The sequence below is a fragment of the Callithrix jacchus genome, chromosome 1, assembly GCF_049354715.1.
Source record: "Callithrix jacchus isolate 240 chromosome 1, calJac240_pri, whole genome shotgun sequence".
In the NCBI taxonomy this organism is placed as follows: Eukaryota; Metazoa; Chordata; class Mammalia; order Primates; family Cebidae; genus Callithrix; species Callithrix jacchus.
This window is the reverse complement of record NC_133502.1, coordinates 144,730,199-144,753,175: the sequence shown is the minus strand read 5'-3', so window position 1 is coordinate 144,753,175 and position 22,977 is coordinate 144,730,199. Positions and strand designations below refer to the sequence as shown.

Sequence of the window (22,977 nt, the reverse complement as noted above, 5' to 3'; positions counted from 1 at the left end):
TTACAGGTGTGAGCTACCATGTCCGGCCTCAAAAGAGATTAATATTGACATACACTAAAGGAGAAGAATTCAAAGCTGAGGGAATCACCTAAGAAAGGCATGAAGGCAGGAAAGCAAGGGAACTATGGGGGACTGTTCAGCTTATGAAAGGAATCACAAAAAAAAAAAAAGTACATAGAAATAGCGGCACTACAAGAGAGACTATTAAGACAGTAACAGCAAAACAGCTGTGCAGCCCCGCACAATGCGCCTTTCACATTCATTACTTCTGGGACCTTCCTGGAGAAGGCCACAAGTGCTCTGTCTCAGCTCCACAATGCAAACACACCAGGCATTTTCAGTGACATTTCTTAGAAACTGATCTGGATTCTGGCACATATATGTATCACTACATTTGAGATCCAGAGAGAGGTGAAAAGTACCTTAGTACTCCCTAAAACTTATCTTAAATTTCCATTACTTCTGAAAGGATTCCTTCTCTTCCCCCAAAACTCATGGCTCCCCAATTCACCATTAATGGGAACAAGAAAGAAGTCGTAGCATTTCCCAAAAATAGTGGAGTATACAGTCTAGCATAAAACATACAGGATACAAAATACAATCCTAGACACTGGTAATATTACTTTGCCAATGCAGGAGGATGAGAAAAAAATTTAAATGTAAAAACTAATGAGATTCTGAGTATTTTTTAGATTTCGATACTGAAACTATATCATATATACACACATATATATGAAAAAGTAAAAAAAAATTACTGTAACTCCCCAATTACTTTTCAGATGACAATTCAAATACAATGTAAAAAGAGACTTACCAGGTAACTAGAAAATCCATCATTCATCCTCAAACACTCTTCATAAATGGGACTGTCTCTTGTGAATCCAGTGAGGCAGATCCAAAATGGCCTATCAGCTTTTTTGTTTGAACCATACAACCTTCGAATCTGTCCAGCCAGTCTACTTAATTCCTTCAAAGAAATAAGAACAACTCAAGGCGAAAACATGCCAACTCACTCTAAATTAGTTATCAAGAAATTGCTACGGTAAGTTCACTGAACGTTCCTCCAGAAAACCCCGTGAACTAGGAGGGAGTACATGTGTGCGTGTGTTACATGCTATGGCATCACACCTAACAGGCAAAAGATAATGATACTAGCCCAGAAACGGTGAGGCAGTGGAAAACTGAGAATTTGCCCTCCTGCTGGCCCTGTTAAATGTTTAATATATGAAATTCTTATCAGATAAATGTGGTACCTTCTTCCTAACTTCAGGCAATACAATAGAGTTAGAAGTTTTAACTTTCTACCCTGAAATCACAGACAATGCTCTTATATATAAAGAGCAATTTAGCTCAATTTGTTGGGTAGGAGAAAAAGACTCTGGGTTTGATTTAATCTGCTGTCTTAAACAGTATGGATTGTTTTGTTTTTTTTTAAACAGGATCTGGCTCTGTCACCCAGGCTCAAGTGCAGTGGTACGATGATAACTCACTGCAGCCTCAAATTCCTGGGCTCAAGTGATCCTCCTACCTGAGCCTCCTGAGTAGCTGGGACTACAGGTATAGGCCACCATGCCTGGCTAATTTGTAATTTTTCAGAGACAGGGTCTTCCTATGTTGCCTAGGCTAGTCTCAAAACTCCTGGCCTCAAGAGATCCTCTTGCCTTGGCCTCCCAAGGTGCTGGAATTATAGGCATGAGCCACTGTGCCCAGCATAATAGTAGGGAATTCTTGGTTAACATTTTCAGAGGGCTAGAGTTAGAGGTTTCAGGTAAGAACCTCAGATCTACAGTTTTCCTAACTTCTCTGAAAAATATGTAAACACTAGCACAGACAATAGAAGTCTGAAAAGAGAGTTTAAAATGTACATACTGTGATATAAGGCCTAAAATCAAGGCCCAATATTATGCTCTGCCTTGACATCTGTTGAAACTGGGAATACTTCAGAGAGCCTAATAGTTCCCTTCCCAATTCTGCTTCCATAGATAAGGTCTCCGGGCTTCAAGAAACCCTTTTTATCAAAGGTCCAAAGCATAGTCTCTATTTATCCGTAAGGAGTAAGTTTGGGTTCCCTGCTAGCCCATGGAATTCTCCAAACAAGTGAATCACATTCTCCTATAGTAACAAGGGGGCACCTCACCCCCTGGATACTACAAAGCCCATTTCGGACAACCCTTTGTTGTTCGTTCTATTCTTGATTAACAATCTCCACGTGGCCCTGTATGGCGCACAGTATCTTCCTCCCCTGGGTTGTAAGTTTATGAGATGAATGAGCAGCTGTTGACTCTCATCTGTCCAGTGTCAGATGTCATGCATTCTGGCACTCCCAGAACTCTAGTATGGGAATCCTTCCCTCATCAATGGGGTGAATGAGCATCAATTAAAACACAGACATTGAGGTCAGGCACAGTGGCTCACACCTGTAATTCCAGCACTTGGGGAGGCCAAGGTGGGCAGATCACCTGAGGTCAGGAATTTGAGATCAGCCTGGCCGACATGGCAAAACCCCATCTCTACTAAAAATACAAAAAAAAATTAGCAGGGCGTGGCAGCAGGCTGCTTGGGAAGCTGAGGCAGATAATCACTTGAACCCGGGAGGTGGAGCTTGCAGTGAGCCGAGACTGTGCCAATGAACTCCAGCCTGGGTGACAAGATCAAGACTCCATCTCAAAAACAAAAACAAAAAACATATACAATGCAAGAAGTTCTTCTACCAGGTAATCTTCCCACAACATGCTATCTGGCAAATATTCCTCTTCCCAAAGATTTAGTGTCTGGAAAACTAAACGTGAAAGGTTGCATCCAGACTGAGGACACCATGAACAGAGAGGCAAAGATGCTGCGCTTAAAACAGAAGACGAGGTAAACTAAACCAAGCTATGTACATTCTCTTCCAGGTTCTTTACAACAGCCACCTTGGAACTTAGTAACCCAGTGTTGAAAATCAAACACTTTGCTAGTTTACTAAGGATCCCAGAAGCTGGTGTTGGCCATATTCATCGTGAAAGCTGCACCTTTCTGGATCTCCCTCATGAGAGCAGAAATTCCAGGCTTAGTGGATGTTCTACCTTCTTTGACATGTGGTGGCTCATACTCAAATCGATACATAGTCTTGGTCCTGAGTGTTTGGCTTCCAAAAGTTTTTCTTTGGTTAAAGCTCTCAGGAAACGTTTGCTGTGCTGAGGACAGATGCCTGAAGCAGAAATATCAGAAAGAAATAAAAGTGGAAAACCAGAGGAATAATATTCTGTAAGAAACAAATCTCCTTAGCCAGCTGAGGTTTTTTTGTTTTTGTTTTTTTCATATAAAGAGAAACTTGATACTGGTGTAAGATACTCATTCATTAGGAGATTTACACAAAGCAGATTCGTGAGGAATATGGGCTTTGGAGCACACAGCAGGGTTTAAATCCAAGTTCAGTTTGTTCATTGATTAGCTGAATTATCCTGGGCATAATTATGTTACTTAATTTCTCTAAGCCTCAGTCTTTTCACCTACAAAATGGGAATAACAGTTCCTCTCCATTGAGGTAATCCATGTAAAATACTTAAAACTGAACCTAGCACATAGCACTGAATAAATATTAGCTGTTTGCCATCATTCCTTCTATTCTGAGCTTATAAACACATAAGTTAATTAGACAGCTTATATTTGAAAAGCAGCCTTAAATTTTGCTTTCTTTGATGCTTTGATTCCCAAGAAAATAGGACAGTGGGTCCTACATCCCAGATGTTTCTTTTACTTAAACAAAATTCCTACTCTCCTTGGAACATGCAGACACATTTGCAAAAAATAAATATGATTATGCTAGCAGTCTCATTTATTGTCACCTGGATTTTCTGCACGATTGGCTTTTCTTCGTTCTTTTTCTTGCTTTCTTTTGCTCTTCTTTGCTGCAACTATCTTTTCCCAGTGTCTCTGTTTTCTCTGTACATTTTTCTTATCCAGAAAACAAAATTGAGAACTTCGTAAGCTCCAAAAAGGAAAACAAACATTAGAAACAGTTACTTATTTTTCTCATTTATATATAAAGTTTGGAGAGAAAAAGGAAATTACTCTTAAAAACAAACCTAGACTGGATTGCGTTTAGAGAAAACAGAGCCCCAGAAAAAGAGATGTGACCTGCTGAAGGTCACAGAAAATTCATTAGTGACAGGGTTTAGATTTCCTGACACTTCAGAGGTATATCAAAAATTCCTTTTGAACTTTACTTTTCCTATGACTCAAATGAAACTAAAACTTTAGACCAGTTAGCAGAAAATTAATTCATCACTTAAAATACACAACTCATTCCCAGTCTCTCTTTTCATTACCAGTACCCACCCTTAAAATGGGTTTCTGAGACATTCCAGTACGCAAGGCCTATGGCCAGAATGCACTCACTGAGCAGCATGCTGTACTGCCCGCAGCCAGGGTCTCTCCCTCCTGGCACTCGCCTTCCGCATCAATCTGCAGAAGTTGGAAGCCTTCAGGAAGTCCATCATCACCTGTCTCCTCTAGGATGGCTTCTTGTCCCTGCTGCACAGGTGACTCTGCTTTCTGAGTACTCCCTTCCAATTTCCAGTCCATGTGCTTATCCTCTGGCCCTTCAAGCAGACTGGAAAAAGGCACAATTATGTGAGCTCTTCCATTATTTCACTAACATCGGTATCTCCCTACATCCAAATGACAAAATGTTATTGTGTTACTGAAAGATCAGAAGTGTGTAACATACCCAGATTTACTGAACTGAGAAAAGCATGTGTCTTCCAGAGAAATGATTCAGCAGGGAAACAGTTCAGTATTAAGGAAGCCAAATACACTTTTTGTTTTTTTTTTTTGAGACAGAGTTTCACTCTTGTTACCCAGGCTGGAGTAAAATGGCATGATTTCAGCTCACTGCAACCTCCACCTCCCAGGTTCAAGTGATTCTCCTGCCTCAGCCTCCTGAGTAGCTGGGATTACAGGCATCTGCCACTATGCCCAATTAATTTTTGTATTTTTAGCAGAGAAGGGTTTCACCATGTTGGCCAGGCTGGTCTCAAACTCACTCCTGACCTCAAGTGATCTGCCAGCCTCGGCCTCCCAAGTGCTGGGATTACAAGCATTCGCCACCACACCCAGCCCCAGATACACTTCTTAGAGGACCTGCACAATACCTGACGTCTCCAAGCAATCAATGATCATCCATTGCTGCAGTGACACAGATAACCAAGTAATTTATTGTGTACTTTAAAATGCATTATATGATTTTGAGATTGCAAAAGGCCCTTCACCTCCCCCATTATGTTTCAACCAATTGGTTTTTAATTTTTTTTTCTTCTTTTTTTTCCTCTCTTTTGTTTTTTTTATTATTGCATTTTAGGTTTTGGGGTACATGTGCAGAACATGCAAGACATTTGCATAGGTACACACATGGCAGTGTGTTTTGCTGCCTTCCTCCCCTTCACCCACATTTGGCATTTCTCCCCAGGCTATCCCTCCCCAGCTCCCCCACAACCGCTGTCCCTCCCCTCTTCCACCCAATAGACCCCAGTGTTTGGTACTCCCTTCCCTGTGTCTATGTGTTCTCATTTTTCATCACCCACCTATGAGTGAGAATATGCGGTATTTCATTTTTGTTCTTGTGTCAGTTTGCTGAGAATGATGTTCTCCAGATTCATCCATGTCCCTACAAACGACACGAACTCATCATTTTTGATTGCTGCATAATATTCCATGGTGTATATGTGCCACATTTTCCCAATCCAGTCTATCATCGATGGGCATTTGGGTTAGTTCCAGGTCTTTGCTATTGTAAACAGTGCTGCAATGAACATTCGTGTGCATGTGTCCTTATAGTAGAACGATTTATAGTCCTTTGGATATATACCCAGTAATGGGATTGCTGGGTCAATTGGAATTTCTATTTCTAAGGCCTTGAGGAATCGCCACACTGTCTTCCACAATGCTTGAACTAGTTTACACTCCCACCAACAGTATAAAAGTGTTCCTATTTCTCCACATCCTCATCAGCATCTGTTGTCTCCAGATTTTTTAATGATCGCCATTCTAACTGGTGTGAGATGGTATCTCAATGTGGTTTTGATTTGCAGCTCTCTAATGACCAGTGATGATGAGCATTTTTTCATATGATCGTTGGCCTCATGTATGTTTTCTTTTGTAAAGTGTCTGTTCATATCCTTTGCCCATTTTTGAATGGGCTTCTTTGTTTTTTTCTTGTAAATCTGTTTGAGTTCTTTGTAAATTCTGGATATCAGCCCTTTGTCAGATGGGTAAACTGCAAAAATTTTTTCCCATTCTGTTGGTTGCCAATTCACTCTAGTGACTGTTTCTTTTCCCGTGCAGAAGCTGTGGAGTTTGATTAGGTCCCATTTGTCTATTTTGGCTTTTGTTGCCAATGCTTTTGGCATTTTGGTCATGAAGTCCTTGCCTAGTCCTATGTCCTGAATGGTTTTGCCTAGATTTCCTTCTAGGGTTTTTATGGTGCCAGGTCTTATGTTTAAGTCTTTAATCCACCTGGAGTTAATTTTAATGTAAGGTGTCAGGAAGGGGTCCAGTTTCTGCTTTCTGCACATGGCTAGCCAGTTTTCCCAACGTCATTTATTAAACAGGGAATCCTTTCCCCATTGCTTTTGTCAGGTTTATCCAAGATTGTATGGTTGTAGATATGCTGTGTTGCCTTCGATGCCTCTGTTCTGTTCCATTGGTCTATATCTCTGTTTTGGTACCAGTACCATGCTGTTTTGATTACTGTAGCCTTGTAGTATAGTTTGAAATCCGGTAGTGTGATGCCCCCCACTGTGTTCTTTTTGCTTAGAATTGACTTGGCTATGCAGGCTCTCTTTTGGTTCCATATGAAGTTCATGTGGTTTTTTCCAGTTCTGTGAAGAAAGTAGCTTGATGGGGATAGTGTTGATTCTGTAAATTACGTTGGGCAATAGCCATTTTCACGATACTAATTCTTCCTAACCATGAACATGGAATGTTTCTCCATCTGTTTGTGTCCTCTCTTATTTCATTGAGCAGTGGTTTGTAGTTTTCCTTGAATAGGTCCCTTACGTTCCTTGTGAGTTGTATTCCTAGGTATTTTATTCTTTTTGTAGCAATTGTGAATGGCAGTTCATTCTTGATTTGGCTCTCTTTAAGTCTGTTATTGGTGTATAGGAATGCTTGTGATTTTTGTACATTGATTTTATATCCTGAGACTTTGCTGAAGTTCCTTATCAGTTTCAGGAGTTTTTGGGCTAAGGCAATGGGCCTTCTAGGTATACTATCGTGTCGTCTGCAAATAGTGACAATTTGGCTTCCACCTTTCCTATTTGAATACCCTTTATTTCTTTTTCTTGCCTGATTGCTCTGGCTAGAACTTCCAGTACTATATTGAATAGGAGGGGTGAAAGAGGGCATCCTTGTCTAGTGCCAGATTTCAAAGGGAATGCTTCCAGTTTTTGCCCATTCAGTATGATATTAGCTGTTGGTTTGTTGTAAATAGCTTTTATTACTTTGAGATACATTCCACCGATACCGAGTTTATTGAGGGTTTTTAGCATAAAGGGCTGTTGAATTTTGTCAAATGCTTTCTCTGCGTCAATTGAGATAATCATGTGGTTTTTGCTTTTGGTTCTGTTTATGTGGTGAATTACGTGTATAGACTTGCATATGTTGAACCAGCCTTGCATCCGCAGGATGAATCCTACTTGATCATGATGGATACGTTTTTTGATGTGCTGTTGCAATCAGCTTGCCAGTATTTTATTGAAGATTTTTGCATCTATGTTCATCATGGATATTGGCCTGAAGTTTTCTTTTCTTGTTGGGTCTCTGCCGCGTTTTGGTAATAGAATGATGTTGGTCTCATAAAATTATTTGGGAAGGATTCCCTCTTTTTGGATTGTTTGGAATAGTTTCAGAAGGAATAGTACCAGCTCCTCTTTGTGTGTCTGGTAGAATTCGGCTGTGAACCCGTCTGGACCTGGACTTTTTTTGTGTGGTAGGCTCTTAATTGCTGCCTCGACTTCAGACCTTGTTACTGGCCTATTTGTAATTTCGGCTTCCTCCTGGTTTAGGCTTGGGAGGACACAGGTGTCCAGAAATTTATCCATTTCTTCCAGGTTTACTAGTTTATGTGCATAGAGTTGTTTGTAATATTCTCTGATGATGGTTTGAATTTCTGTGGAATCTGTGGTGATTTCCCCTTTATCGTTTTTTATTGCATCTATTTGGTTGTTCTCTCTTTTCTTTTTTATCAGTCTGGCTAGTGGTCTATTTTGTTGATCTTTTAAAAAAATCAGCTCTTGGATTTATTGATTTTTTTGAAGGGTTTTCTGTGTCTCTATCTCCTTCAGTTCTGCTCTGATCTTAGTTATTTCTTGTCTTCTGCTGGGTTTTGAGTTTTTTTGATCTTGCTCCTCTAGCTCTTTCAATTTTGACGATAGGGTGTCAATTTTGGATCTCTCCATAATTGGGTACTATTTGGTTGTTCTCTCTTTTCTTTTTTATCAGTCTGGCTAGTGGTCTATTTTGTTGATCTTTTCAAAAAACCAGCTCTTGGATTTATTGATTTTTTTGAAGGGTTTTTCGTGTCTCTATCTCCTTCAGTTCTGCTCTGATCTTAGTTATTTCTTGTCTTCTGCTGGGTTTTGAGTTTTTTTTATCTTGCTCCTCTAGCTCTTTCAATTTTGACGATAGGGTGTCAATTTTGAATCTCTCCATAATTGGGTACTTATCTTCTCATATGGGTACTTATTGCTATATATTTTTCTCTAGAGACTGCTTTAAATGTGTCCCAGAGATTCTGGTATGTTGTGTCTTCGTTCTCATTGGTTTCGAAGAACTTCTTTATTTCTGCCTTCATTTCATTGTTTATCCAGTCAACATTCAAGAGCCAGTTGTTCAGTTTCCATGAAGCTGTGCGGTTCTGGGTTAGTTTCTGAATTCTGAGTTCTAACTTGATTGCACTATGGTCTGAGAGACTGTTTGTTATGATTTCAGTAGTTTTGCATTTGCTGAGGAGTGCTTTACTTCCAATTATGTGGTCAATTTTAGAGTAGGTGTGATGTGGTGCTGAGAAGAATGTATATTCTGTGGATTTGGGGTAGGGAGTTCTGTAAATGTCTATCAGGTTTGCTTGTTCCAGGTCTGAGTTCAAGCCCTGGATATCCTTGTTAATTTTCTGTCTGGTTGATCTGTCTAATATTGACAGTGGAGTGTTAAAGTCTCCCACTATTATTGTGTGGGAGTCTAAGTCTCTTTGTAAGTCACTAAGAACTTGCCTTATATATCTGGGTGCTCCTGTATTGGGTCCATATATATTTAGGATCATTAGCTCTTCTTGTTGTATGGATCCTTTTACCATTATGTAATGACCTTCTTTGTTGCTTTAAAGTCTATTTTATCAGAGATGAGAATTGCAACTCCTGCTTTTTTTTGCTCTCCATTTGCTTGGTAAATCTTCCTCCATCCCTTTATTTTGAGCCTTTGTGTATCCTTGCATGTGAGATGGGTTTCCTGGATACAGCACACTGATGGGTTTTGGATTTTTATCCAATTTGCCAGTCTGTGTCTTTTGATTGGTGCATTTAGCCCATTTACATTTAGGGTTAATATTGTTATGTGTGAATTTGATACTGCCATTTTGATGCTAGCTGGCTGTTTTGCCCATTAGTTGATGTAGATTCCTCATTTTGTTGATGCTCTTTAGCATTTAATATATTTTTGGAATGGCTGGTACTGGTTGTTCCTTTCTATGTGTAGTGCCTCTTTCAGGAGCTCTTGTAAAGCAGGCCTGGTGGTGACAAAATATCTGAGTACTTGCTTGTTTGCAAAGCATTTTATTTTTCCTTCACTTCTGAAGCTCAGTTTGGCTGGATATGCAATTCTGGGTTGAAAGTTCTTTTCTTTAAGGATGTTGAATATTGGCCCCCACTCTCTTCTAGCTTGTAGAGTTTCTGCTGAGAGATCTGCTGTGATTCTGATGGGCTTCCCTTTGTGGGTGACCTGACCTTTCTCTCTGGCTGCCCTTAGTATTTTCTCCTTCATTTCAACCCTGGGGAATCTGATGATTATGTGCCTTGGGGTTGCTCTTTTTGCGGAGTATCTTTGTGTTGTTCTTTGTATTTCCTGGATTTTAGTGTTGGCCTGCCTTGCTAGGTTGGGGAAATTTTCCTGGATAATATCCTGAAGAGTATTTTCCAGCTTGAATTCGTTCTCTTCGTCCCTTTCTGGTACATCTATCAAACGTAGGTTAGGTCTCTTCACATAGTCCCACATTTCTTGGAGCCTTTGTTCATTCCTTTTTGCGTTTTTTTCTCTAATCTTGGTTTCTCATTTTATTTCATTGAGTTGATCTTCGACTTCTGATATTCTTTCTTCTGCTTGGTCAATTCAGCTGTTGAAACTTGTGCATGCTTCGTGAAGTTCTCGTGTTGTATTTTTCAGCTCCTTCAATTCATTCATATTCCTCTCTAAGTTATCCATTCTTGTTATCATTTCCTCGAATCTTTTTTCAAGGTTCTTAGTTTCTTTGCATTGATTTAGAACATGTTCTTTTAGCTCACAGAAGTTTCTCATTACTCACCTTCTGAAGTCTGATTCCATCATTTCATCACAGTCATTCTCTGTCCAGCTTTGTTCCCTTGCTGGTGAGGAGTTTTGGTCCTTTGTGGGAGGCGAGGTGTTCTGGTTTTGGGTGTTTTCCTCCTTTTTGCGCTGGTTTCTTCCCATCTTTGTGGATTTATCCACCTGTCGTCTGAGTAGTTGCTGACTTTTTGATTGGGTCTCTGAGTGGACGCCCAGACTGTTGATGATGAGGTATTTCTGTTACTTGGTTTTCCTTCTACCAGTCTAGCCCCTCCGCTGTACGACTGCTGAGGTCCACTCCAGGCCCTGCTTGTCTGGGGTACACCTGTAGCAGCTGCAGAACAGTGAAGGATGCTACCAGTTTCTTCTTCTGCTATCTTTGTCCCAGAATGATGCCCACCTAATGTCAGTCTGATCAGTCCTTTTTGAGGTGACTCTGGATATACACGGGTCAGGGAGCTGCTTGAGGAGACGGTCTGTACTTTATAGGAGCTCAAGTGCTGAGCTGTGAGCTCCATTGTTCATTCAGGGCTGTTAGGCTGCTACGTTTATGTCTGCTGCAGCAGAACTCTTAAAACCCCTTTTTTTCCTCAGATGCTCTGTCTCAGGGAGTTGGGGCTTTCTTTATGAGTGTCCATTGCACTATCGTGACCAGCTAGGAGGTAGTCTAGTCACTATTTGCCTGCCAAGGCTCCGCCCTGCTGATGTGGGGTCCACCCTGTTGCTGCGGGCTCTGCCCTGCAGCCGTGGGCTCCGCTGCGGACTCTGCCCTGCTGCCATGGGCTCCACCCTGCGGCGGAGTCTCTCTGTTATGGCAGGTTGCCTCGGCAATGGCAGGCTGCATCAGCAATGGGAGTGTACCTCAGTAGAGGCGGATTGCCTCGGTAATGGTGAACACCCCTCCCCCACCGAGCTGCACCATCCTGGGTTCAGCTGTGCCCGCAGTGAAACTCTCCACCTGGAGTGTTTCGAATTGCTGTTTTGTTTGTCCCTGTGGGGGTGAAACCCACTGAGCCTGCTTGCCCTGCTCCCTGCCTCAGAGCGCCTTTTTTTTTTCTTCTTTTTTTTAAGTTGAATGGATGGCTCTCTCCCAGGTGTTTTGGTCGCCCGCTGTTAGGGCACCAGCATCTGTGTGATTTCCCGTGCAGCAACCCACTGCGCTGGCTCAAACGCCACTTCCCAGGAATCTCCTGGTCTGGCTCACTGTCCAAGTCCCGTTTAATCAGATGGATATGCTAATCTGCCCTCCCAAATCTCAGATTGCCAGTTTAGCAGGGCACCCGGACCAGTGTGTTTTGTGCAGAGTGCCGCTGTGCTGCGGCGCCGGCCAAAGCGGCCGCAACAGCCAAAATGGCTGCACTTGTGTCCCGTGTCTCTCCTACACCTGGAAATTTCCCCATTCTGTAGGCAACAAAGATCCATCTGGGAATGCAGCTTTGACTCACCCTCTGCGCGTTCACTGAGAGCTGCGATCCTGAGTTGTTCTTACCGCGCCATCTTGAATCCCTCCCCCAATTTATTTTTGAAATGGTTCCTTTAGCAAATATTTACTGAACACCTACTATAAGTAAGGTACTGTACTAGAGAATTCCTGGGAGGATGAAGCTAAATATATGGTACGGTGATATGAAACCAAAAGTTCTTTTAGGTTGTGGGTATGTATCAGAATTAGTTTTTTTAAATTATGTGTTCCCTCCAACTCAGTTGAATACCACTGCAGCAGAAAGCCACAGTCACCACTGAAAATGTTTAATCTTCCTCAGAAGTGCTGAGGTTGAAAACTATGGACAAGCACTGTTCCAGAACACTTAACAAATGATGTCCTATTTCAAAGTGAGGTTCAAAATCTGAGAAAGATACCAGTCAGAAATGCTTTAGTCAATGGTCAACTGCCGTAGACCAAGAGCAGTGTGACCATTACCTATGGCTGGTCCTCTGAGTCTAATCACACAACCACTGTTTTATGAAAACCGTATCTTAAAAAGTTTAAGTCTATGTAGTATGATTCATGTATATGGCAAAAAGACATATTTATAATGAAAAGTAATGATCCACACTCCTCTCCCTTCCACCTCTAGTGGCAACCCTTGTTAACCAGTTGTTTTTCATTCTTTTGGTAATTAACTTAACCTGAAATATATGCTTACATCATTATTTCATGGTTCATCAGCTTTGAATGTATTGACTCCCTATGAAACATAAGAATTCAAATCGCTAAAGTCAATCCTTATTATTATTACTATTTTTGAGATAGGGTCTGTTACCCAAGCTGGAGTGCAGTGGCACAATCATGGTTCACTACAGCCTCATCCTGCCAGGCTCAAATCCTCCTGCCTCAGACTCCCATGTAGCTAGGACTACAGGCATGCATCACCCTGTCTGGCTAATTTTTAAATTTTCTGTAGAGACGGTAGTCTCCCTATGTTGCCTAGGCTGGTCTCCAACTCCTGGGCTTCCACCTAGCCTCCCAAACTGCTGGCATTACAGGCATGAATCACTGCACCCAACCAACCCCTACTATTTTATTTATTTTGAGATGGAGTCCCACTTTGTCACCCAAGCTGGGGGGCAGAGGTGCTATCTCAGCTCACTGCAACCTCTTGCCTCCCAGGTTCAAGCGATTCTCCTGCCTCTGCCTCCCATGTAGCTGGGATTACAGGTGTGTGCCACCATGCCTGGCTGATTTTTGTGTTTTTAGTAGAGGTGGGGTTTCACCACGTTGGCCAAGCTGGTCTCAAATTCCTGTCCTCAGATGATCTGTCCACCTTGGACTCCCAAAGTGCTGAGATTACAGGTGTGAGCCACTGTGCCTGGCCTATTATTTTTAATTCTTTATTAGTTACCTTGATTTTGAAATTTTTCTGAGATCAAGTTACCTTGATCTTTAAATTTGTTTGGCAAAGATTTTAAGGGTACAGTTTAATGAATTTGTGTGTATGGTAAAATACACTAGCTCAATGAGGTTTAACAAATGTATAGGGCCTGTGTTACTGACAATCCCATCAAGGTATGGAACGTTTCCATCACCCCAGAAAAGTTTTTTTGTTTGCTGTATTTCTTTTTTGTTTTTGAAACTCCGTCTCTTGCCTAGGCTGAAGTGCAGTAGGACAATCTCAGGTCACTGCAACCTCCGCCTCCCGGGTTCAAGTGATTCTCCTGCCACAGCCTCTTGAGTTGCTGGGACTACAGGCATGTATCACCATGCCTGGCTAATTTTTGTATTTTTAGTAGAAATGGAGTTTCGCCATGTTGTCCAGGCTGGTCTTGAACTCATTACATCAAGTGATCTGCCCGCCTCAGCCTCCCAAAGTGCTGGGATTACAGGCATGAGCCACCATGCCTGGCCTCACCCCAGAAAGTTTAACTTTTTTCTGCATATTCCGTATCAGTCTTCATCCCATTCCCACAACTTGCCAAAGGCAACCACTGTTCTGTTTACTATAGCCATAGATTAGCTATATCTATTATATGCAACTTCATATAAATAGATGCAAACAGTATGTACTCTTTAGCACTTGACTTTTTTCCCCTCAAAATATTTGAGACTTATACATGTTGCTGCATGTATCAGTAATTTCTCTTTATTACTGAGTAGCATTCCATTGTATGAATATATCACAATTCTGTTCATGGGTTGAGATTTTTACAGCTTAGGAAATAAATCTGCTACAAATATTCTAATACATGTGTTTCTGTGGACATATGTTTTCACACCATTGACTAAGTTTTAAGAGTAGAATTGCTAGGTCATAGGATAGGTGTATATACATATACATAAAACTCATAAAAAACTGCCATCCATTTCCCGAAGTATTACACCATTTTACACTGCCTGTCAGCAATGTATGAACATTCCAAATGTTCCACAGCATCACCAACATCTGGGGACCCCTACACAGATTTCTGGAGCTCCTTTGCTACACAGCTCCCTCCTTGCCAGTACCGTGCTCCACAAATTCCAGCCATCTCAGCAGCCCTAAATTCAACTGTCTCTTCCACCCAGTGACACCAATGCACTCTGCATGGGCTCTGTGTCACTATGCACCCTCAGGCAGAAAGCTGGGGTGACTGTGGGGCTTACCTTGTGAGTTGCTTTTCCCTCAAGGATCTTGTAATCCTTGTAATCCCTGACTATGGCCCAATACCTGAAAACAATTTCTTCATATACTTTGTCCAGTTATATAGTCTATTGTAGGAGGATAAGTCTAATACCCATTCCTTCTGTCATGACAATTACCAGAAGTCTTCATTATTTTTAAGAATATTTTAAACTTCTATTTCTTGTTCAAATTACGTAGTATTTCTGACTCTCCAGTATCTTTAGGCTGTGAACATAAACGCCCTTATATTTCTATCTCTGTTCCTCCTTTAATTTTCCAACTGAGCCTTGAATTTTATATGGTCAAGGCAGGTTTTACATTTTGTTCCGTCATCATAAATAAGTGGCATAGACAAAGGGTAGACAAAGGTCTACCCCCGTGGCATTTTCTGAAATGTGTAAACCAATTTTGTAACTGATTATTATTTTCTGAGGCAGGATCTCACTCTTGCCCAGGCTGGGGTGCAGTGGTGCAATCATTACTCACTGCAGCCTTGACCTCATATGCTCAGGTGATCCTCTTGCCTCAGCCTCATGAGTAGCTGGGACTACAGGTGCACACTACCATGACCAGCTAACTTTTGTATTCTTTTTTTTTTTGAGATGGAGTTTCGGTCTTGTTACCCAGGCTGGAGTGCAATGGTGTGATCTTGGCTCACTGCAACCTCCGCCTCCTGGGTTTAGGCAATTCTCCTGCCTCAGCCTCCTGAGTAGCTGGGATTACAGGCACGTGCCACCATGCCCAGCTAATTTTTTTTGTATTTTTAGTAGAGATGGGGTTTCACCATGTTGACCAGGATGGTTTTGATCTCTTGACCTCGTGATCCACACACCTCGGCCTCCCAAAGTGCTAGGATTACAGGCTTGAGCCATTGCGCCCAGCCAACTTTTGTATTCTTCCTGGAGACATGGTTTCCCCATGTTATCCAAGCTGGTCTGGAATTCAGACAATCCAGGCAATCCACCTGCCTCAGCCTCCCAAAGTGCTGGGATTACAGGTGTGAGCCACTGCACCTAGCTGTAAACTGCATTTATATTATAACTCCATAAATGTCATTCACTGTAGAGATGGCTAGTGTCCTAGAATTATATTTTCTTTTTCAGTCTGACACCTGTGCTTGGAAAACATTTCTGGTGTTGAGTTCATATTGCCTTTTTTCTTGTACTCCATCAAATGCTCACAATTGGGCCAAATTTTAGTTTTCAGTTTAGACACAACTTAAATAGGTTTAAGTGGAAAAACAGCAATCTTAGAATTCAGACACATTTCCCATCTTGCCACTTGTGAGTGATGGGGCAATAGCTAGATTTAAGTCTTTCCCATAGAATCTCTCCACAAAACAGGATAAAACCACCTCACAGAATTGTTGCAAGGATTAGATACCTTTCATTTACTGATATAAAGTGCTCATGAAATACTTGCCGTTGTTAACTACTATTCAAAACCCCTTCAGTGTTGTTCTTATAGTTGTTCTTAAAAGGTAAATCTTCTGAGCAGTTTTGGTTACTCATCACACATCATGTGAACACGTGACTACCAGATATACTCCTGAAGATGACCAAGTAAATTATCTTCTAGATTTTTAAAATTAAAGATTTAAGATTTGTGTCCATTTGTCTGTCTAGGCTAAAGTTTATTTCTGCTTAGAAATCCTTTAAAACCCAGTACAAATTAATTTTTAAGTGTATTTACATATAGACTATCAAAAAGAATTAGTGGCATGTATAAAATGTCATAATGTATATAATATTTCCAGAGAAATGAGGAAAATACTAAGCTGGCTCATGCCTGTAATCCCAACACTTTGGGAGGCTGAGGTGGGAGGATCACATGACCCTAAGGGTTCAATACCAACGTGGGGACCAAAGTGTGACCCCCATCTCTACAAAAAATAATTAGGTGGGCATGGTGACACACATCTGTAGTCCCAGCTATGTGGGAAGCTGAAGCCAGAAGATCACTTGAGCCTAGGAGATTGAGGTTGCAGTGAGCTATGATTGCACCACTGCACTCCAACCTGGGTGACAGAGCAAACCCTGTTTCAAAAAAAAAAATCCAAACTATCCTTTTTTTTTTTGAGACGGAGTTTCACTCTTGTTACCCAGGCTGGAGTGCAATGCGTGATCTCGGCTCACTGCAACCTCCGCCTCCTGGGTTCAGGCAATTCTCCTGCCTCAGCCTCCTGAGTAGCTGGGATTACAGGCATGCACCACCATGCCCAGCTAATTTTTTGTATTTTTAGTAGAGACGGGGTTTCACCATGTTGACCAGGATGGTCTCGATCTCTTGACCTCGTGATCCACCTGCCTCGGCATCCCAAAGTGCTGGGATTACAGCAAACTATCCTTAAACACTTCAGAAGCACCCCACATGAGTGAACAGTGAAGCTGATTATAAATTTTTTTTTTTTTAAAGATAGGTCATGTTATGTTGTCCAAGCCATTATCAAACTCCTGGTCTCAGGCCATGCTCCCACCTCAGCTTCCCAGTCACTGGGTAGAGGTGTGAACCACTGTGCTGCCATGCACAAATATATATATTTTGAGATAGAGTCAGAGAGATCCAAGATGGCCAATCACTAGCATCTCATGCTTGTAGCTCCCAGTGAAAGTGCAGAGACCGAGAGGACACCACACTTTCAGACGAATTTTTGTTGCTCACGGACCAGGAGATTCCCAACGGAGGAGCCTCACGGGTCGCCACTGTGACTCCTGTGGCCAGCGTGGCAGTTCTTAGTTCAGAGTAAATGGGACTGGGTCCCCTTTTGGTCAACGTTTGGAGCTCCGGAAAGGCAGAGTTGCCCATTCAGCTGATTGAAGAAGGGACTCAGGAGGGAAGCAGACCGGAGATTCCTGGGCAGAAAAGCACCAAGAATCTTGACGCCGCTGTTTTAGCAGGTGCAGTGGGTTGCTCAGATTTTGGGGCTGGGAATTAACAAGTTGGACGTCCACTCAGAGACCTAATTTGAAAGTCGGTAATTACAAAGAGGACAGGTGGATAAATTTACAATGACAGGAAGACACCAGTGTAAAAAGGCTGAGAATACTCAAAATCAGAATGCCTCTCCCTCTACAGAGGATCACAGTTCCTCATCAACAAGCGAACAAGGCCTGATGGAGAACAAGTGCGTTCCAATAACAGAATTAGGCTTCAAAAGGTTGATAGAGAAACTTCTGTGAGTTAAAAGAACATGTTCTAGCCCAATGTAAAGAAACTAAGAACCTTGAAAAAAGGTTTGACAAAATCCTAATGAGAATAGACAATTTAGAGAGGACTATAAGTTAATGGAACTGAAGAATACAATACGAGAACTCCGTGAAGTATGCACAGGTTTTAACACTCGAATTGATCAAGCGGAAAAAAGGATATCAGAGGTCGAAGACCAACTTAATGAAATGAAACGAGATTAGAGAATTAAAAGTAAAAAGGAATGAGCAAAGTCTTCAAGAAATATGGGACTATGTGAAAAGACCTAATTTACGTTTGATAGGTGTACCTGAATGTCTTGAAGAGAATGAATCCAAGCTAGAAAATATTCTTCAGGAAATTATTCAGGAAAACTTTCCTAACCTAGTAAGGTAGGACAATACTCAACTCCAGGTAATATAGAGAACACCACAGAGATATTCCTCAAGTAGAGCAACCCCAAGACACATAATTGTTAGATTCACCAGGGTTGAAATAAAGGAGAAAATTCTAAGGGCAGCTAGAGAGAAAGGTCAGGTTACCCATAAAGGGAAACCTATCAGACTTACAGCAGATCTCTCAGCAGAAACTAGAAGAGAGGGGGGTCAATATTCAATATCCTCGAAGAAAAGAAATTTCAACCCAGAATCTCATACTCAGCCAAACTAAGCTTTATAAATGAAGGAAAAATAAAATTTTTCACGAACAAGCACTCAGAGATTTCATCACCACCAGGCCTGCTTTACAAGAGCTTCTGAAAGAAGCACTACACACAGAAAGGAACAACCGGTATCAGTCATCCCAAAAACTTACCAAAAGGTAAAGAGTATCTCCATAATGAAGAATCCATATCAACTAATGGTGCAAAATACCCAGCTAGCATTAACTGACAATATTAAACTGACAAATATCAATATTAATCCTAAATTTAAATGGATTAAACGCCCCAATCAAAGACACAGACACGCAAACTGAATAAAAGGTCAAAACACATCAACACGCTGTATCCACATCCATCTCATAAGCAAGGAAACACAAAGACTCAAAACAAAAGGTTGGAGGAAGACTCACTAATCAAATAGGAAAAAAAAAAACAGGAGATGTAACTTTTGTCTCTGACAAAATAGACTTTAATAGTAACAAAGACCAAAAGAAACAAAGAAGGATGTCACATAATGGTAAAAGGATCAATGCAACAACAGGAGTCAATGATCATAAATATATATGCACCCAATATAGGAGCACCCAGATACATAAGACAAGTTTTCAATGACTTATAAAGAGACTTGGACTCTCGCACAATAATAACGGGAGACTTTGACACCACATTGTTAATATTTGACGGATCAATGAGATAGAAAATTAACAGGGACATTTATGATTTGAACTCAGACCTGGAACAAGTAAATTCAGTGAATATTTATAGAATTCTTCACCACAGGTCCACAGAACATACATTTTTCTAGTATCACATTACACCTATTTTGAAAGTGACCACATAAATGGAAGCAAATCACTCTTCAGCATTTGCATAGCATTTCACAGATTTAAATGAAATATTGGTTGGCTGTTTGTTTGTTATTTTCTTTCCTTATTCCTTCCTGTCTCTGTTGTTAAGCACAATTATCGGCATAAAAGAGGTTTTTAATACCTACTTTTAGATTGCATTCCAGCCTGGGCAATAGAGCAAGACTTCTGTTCTCTCTCCCCCTTTTCTCTTTCTGTTTTTCATTTAAAAAAAAAACAGAGAGAGAGAGATAAGAGTCTTACTCTGTCACCCAGGCTGGAGTGCAGTGATGTGATCTCAACTCGACTCACTGCAACCTCCACCACCCAGGTCCAGGCAATTCTCATGCCTCGGCCTTCTGAGTAGCTGGGACTACAGGCACGCACCACCACACTGGGCTAATTTTTTGGTATTGTTAGTAGAGACCGGGTCTCACCAAGTTGGCCAAGCTGGTCTGGAACTCCCGACCTCAAGTGATCCGCCCATGTTAGCCTGCTAAAGTGCTGAGATTACAGGCGTGAGCCACCTCACCTGGCCCATAAATATATTTTTTAACAACAGATATCTAGACCCCTGTTATGACAGTTCTTTTAGATCAGACTTTGCTATACCAACCATCAGAGTCACCTGCAGTTTTCTGCATATAGGCATTCAGAGAAGAACAAATGAAAACATTAAGATAAACTAATCTATAACTGACAACTTCATTTTATTAGTGTGAGAAAAACACCACCGATTTAATCAACGCTAGTTTGTTAACAACCATGTGATCTCTTCCTCCTTTAAACTTCATAGCATTTTGTATTTTTACTCGTGGTGACCATTCATTTAGTTAATAAACATTCCACTGAGCTCCTCCTGGATGCCAGGCTTGTGAGGGAATGACTGGGAGGCAGTGGACATAAAGCTCTCTTTGGAGGTAGCCTACCTGAGGAGAAAAGAGATCTAAGATAGGAGATCCTAGGAGCTACAGACTTCCACTGCTGTTATTTTTAAAAATTGCAAAGTCTGTGCCGGTATCTTCTCTCCCATCAAACTGAATCCTTTATAGGAGGGTTTATACCTACATTTATCTAAACACTGAAGAGTTCACAGAATAGAATCTTGAAAACAGCAGTGTTTATGTTTGTTGAATTGAACTGAATTTTACCGCCACCACTCCCACTCCCTTCTTTTCCCCTCCTCTTACCTCTTGCTTCTCCAAATATCTATAGTCCCTGAGAATGTTTCTTAGACCAGGAAACTGGGATTCAATAATCTTGAAAATCAAATAAAAATAACTCCAACTACGATCAGAAAAGTAATATAATAAGCTAACACTCCTGAAGGCGAGGCCCACCTTTTTTGCATCTCTGGTGACCGGCATAAGGCCTGGCACAGAACGGAAGCTCAGTAAATGCTGATTAGGTGCTTTCCACCTAGAGATCCTCAGAAAGCAAAAGTGAAGTTGGACATCACAGAAGCAGAGATCTGCCCAATATGTATAGGACATTATCTATGCCCAGATTTAGCATTTCATTTGTTTTTTTTTTTTTTTGACACAGGAATTTACCATTTTAACCATTTGTAAATGTGTAGTTAAAAACACATGAAGGCACTTTTGGAGGCCGAGGCGGGCGGATCACAAGGTTAGGAGTTCAAGACCAGCCTGTACAACGTGGTGAAACCCTGTCTCTACTAAAAATACAAAAATTAGCTGGGCATGGTTATGCATTCCTGTAATCTCAGCCACTTGGGAGGCTGAGGCAGAATTGCTTGAAGCGGGACCCAGGAAGTGAAGGTTGCAGTGAGCCAAGATCGCGCCACTGCACTCCAGCCTAGGCTACAGAGCAAGACTCCGTCTCAAAACAGAACAAAACAAACAAAACACATGAAGGGCATCCACACTGTTTGCCACCATCACCACTGTCTATCGCCGGAGCTTGTTCATCTTCCTAAAGTGAAACTCTACGACCTTTATATAACTCTCCATTCCCCAATCCTGGCAGCACCTTCCTATTCCCCATCTGTATGAATCTGACCACTGCCCTGGCTTGAATGCTTGTCCCCGCTCTCACATTCAGGTTGAAACTTAATTGCCATTGTAACAGTATTGAGAAGTGAGATTTCATTTATTTTATTTCTCATTTCTTCATTCAGAATCTTTTCTGAGCCTCCATTATGGGTCCGGTGCTGAGTATTGGGACTGTTCATTACTTTCCTCCAACAAAGTTACTAAGCACCTAATAGTACATCCTGGGGACTTGGGAATGACATTTATTCTGTTTTCATGGGGCTCCAATTATCTGACCCAGCCTTGCATGACAGCTGGTCTGTTTCCCCACTAGAGATTATAAACCCACGGAAGAATTCACCTGTACACCCTTAATACCGAGCCTGTGAGCATCCTAAGTGTTTGATAATCAGGCTCTTCTGCTTAGAACCCTGCCTTACTCTCCACTCTCCGTTTCACTTAGGGTACATAGCTCAAATCCATACAATGACCTATGCAGGTCATTAAGGTCTACCTTTTAGTTTCCTCTGCTCTCTCTGGTCTGTTTGCTGTTCCTCAAACATACCTAAGACTTTCCCCCTTGAGGGCCTTTGCATTCACGTTGTTTACCCTCAATGCTCTTCCCTTAGACACTTGGACTACCTTCCTCCCCTCATTCAGATGTGTACTGTCCAACATAACCTATTTTGCTTATTTTTTGTTGGAACCTTCTTCATTCCTACAATGTAGGCAAGTGTTGTTTGCTTATAGATGTTCAATAAATACTTGCTGAGTTTATAAATCCTCCACTCCGCACTCCCACCCTAGGTTGGCAGAGGCCTCAGACCTTTGCCAGCCCAAGTGCCACCGGATGGGCACCTACGCTGCGGCTAAATAATGGCACATCGACTCAAGCCTGAGAGCACCCCGCGTGCGGGTCCTCTCTCACAGACTGCGCTTGCGAGTGGAGGCAGGAAGGGAAAGCACCAGGAAGGTGGACTACCACAGGCCCCATGACTGCTAAACGCTGCTTTCCCAGCGTCCACCCCGCCCGCGACGGAAGCGGCTGTCTCAGGCTGGACCCCGCAGGCCCCTGCCCGCTCCCGAAACCAGCCGACGGCGTACCTGATCCCTTCACCCCGCGCAGCTACCGCAACGCGTGTCGGCTCCGCCTCCGGCCTCGCTTCCGCTTCCTAACCCCGCTCCGAATGGCATCCTGGGAATTGTAGTTTTTCACCTGCTGGCAGCTCGTGGGGCCGGGCCGGAGGGGAAGCTGCGGCTCCGGAGGGGAGGCTCCCAGCCTTGGCGCTGGGGAGCTGTGTCCCGACGTGGAAGTTGTCCAGTTTCTCTGAGCCTCGGTTTTCCCGTCTATTAGACGGCGATTATAACCCCAACCCCTTACCAACTTTACAGGTCTCCTGCAGGTGACCAGGTACTTTGTTGGTTGTCACGGGCTGGACATTGCGAAACTGGGGTATGTGAAACTAAAACAAAATTCTAAGCCCCGCAGCCGACTGAATGGACCTCCCTCTCGGCCAGGGGGATTCCAAAGCAACCTTAAAACTAATTAAGGCCATGAAGGTAAGCGGGAGTGGAGCCGGGAGAGCCGGGGCACGGTCGGACATGCCTACTGTTACACCCCGTCTCTTTCGGAG

The 22,977-nt window shown here is 42.1% G+C and overlaps 2 protein-coding genes across 10 annotated transcripts in view; one reads left to right on the top strand and one right to left on the bottom strand.

Moving 5' to 3' along the window:
- Nucleotides 1-22,515, bottom strand: part of TRMT10B (tRNA methyltransferase 10B) — a 32,733-nt gene extending 10,218 nt beyond the window's left edge. For 3 of the 5 annotated variants that reach the window (XM_008999713.5, XM_054257938.2, XM_078372641.1), the window contains exons 1-5: nucleotides 22,448-22,515; nucleotides 4,381-4,594; nucleotides 3,828-3,936; nucleotides 3,066-3,190; nucleotides 815-967 (exon numbers count right to left, since the gene is read on the bottom strand). In XM_008999713.5, coding sequence (XP_008997961.1) covers nucleotides 815-967; nucleotides 3,066-3,190; nucleotides 3,828-3,936; nucleotides 4,381-4,566 — 573 coding nt within the window. In that variant the 5' untranslated portion in view covers nucleotides 4,567-4,594; nucleotides 22,448-22,515. Of the gene's footprint in view, nucleotides 1-814; nucleotides 968-3,065; nucleotides 3,191-3,827; nucleotides 3,971-4,320; nucleotides 4,595-22,447 lie in introns of all 5 variants that reach the window. The other 2 variants (XM_054257945.2, XM_054257932.2) reach the window with 2 other exon arrangements.
- EXOSC3 (exosome component 3) overlaps nucleotides 1-22,977 on the top strand; it is an 85,809-nt gene that overhangs the window by 22,370 nt on the left and 40,462 nt on the right. For 2 of the 5 annotated variants that reach the window (XR_013535481.1, XR_013535479.1), the window contains one exon: nucleotides 780-22,903. The exons of 2 other annotated variants lie outside the window; for them this stretch is intronic. The gene's annotated coding sequence lies outside the window, so the exon portion shown is untranslated. The remainder of the gene's footprint in view (nucleotides 1-779; nucleotides 22,904-22,977) is intronic. One more of the 5 variants, XR_013535482.1, reaches the window with a different exon arrangement.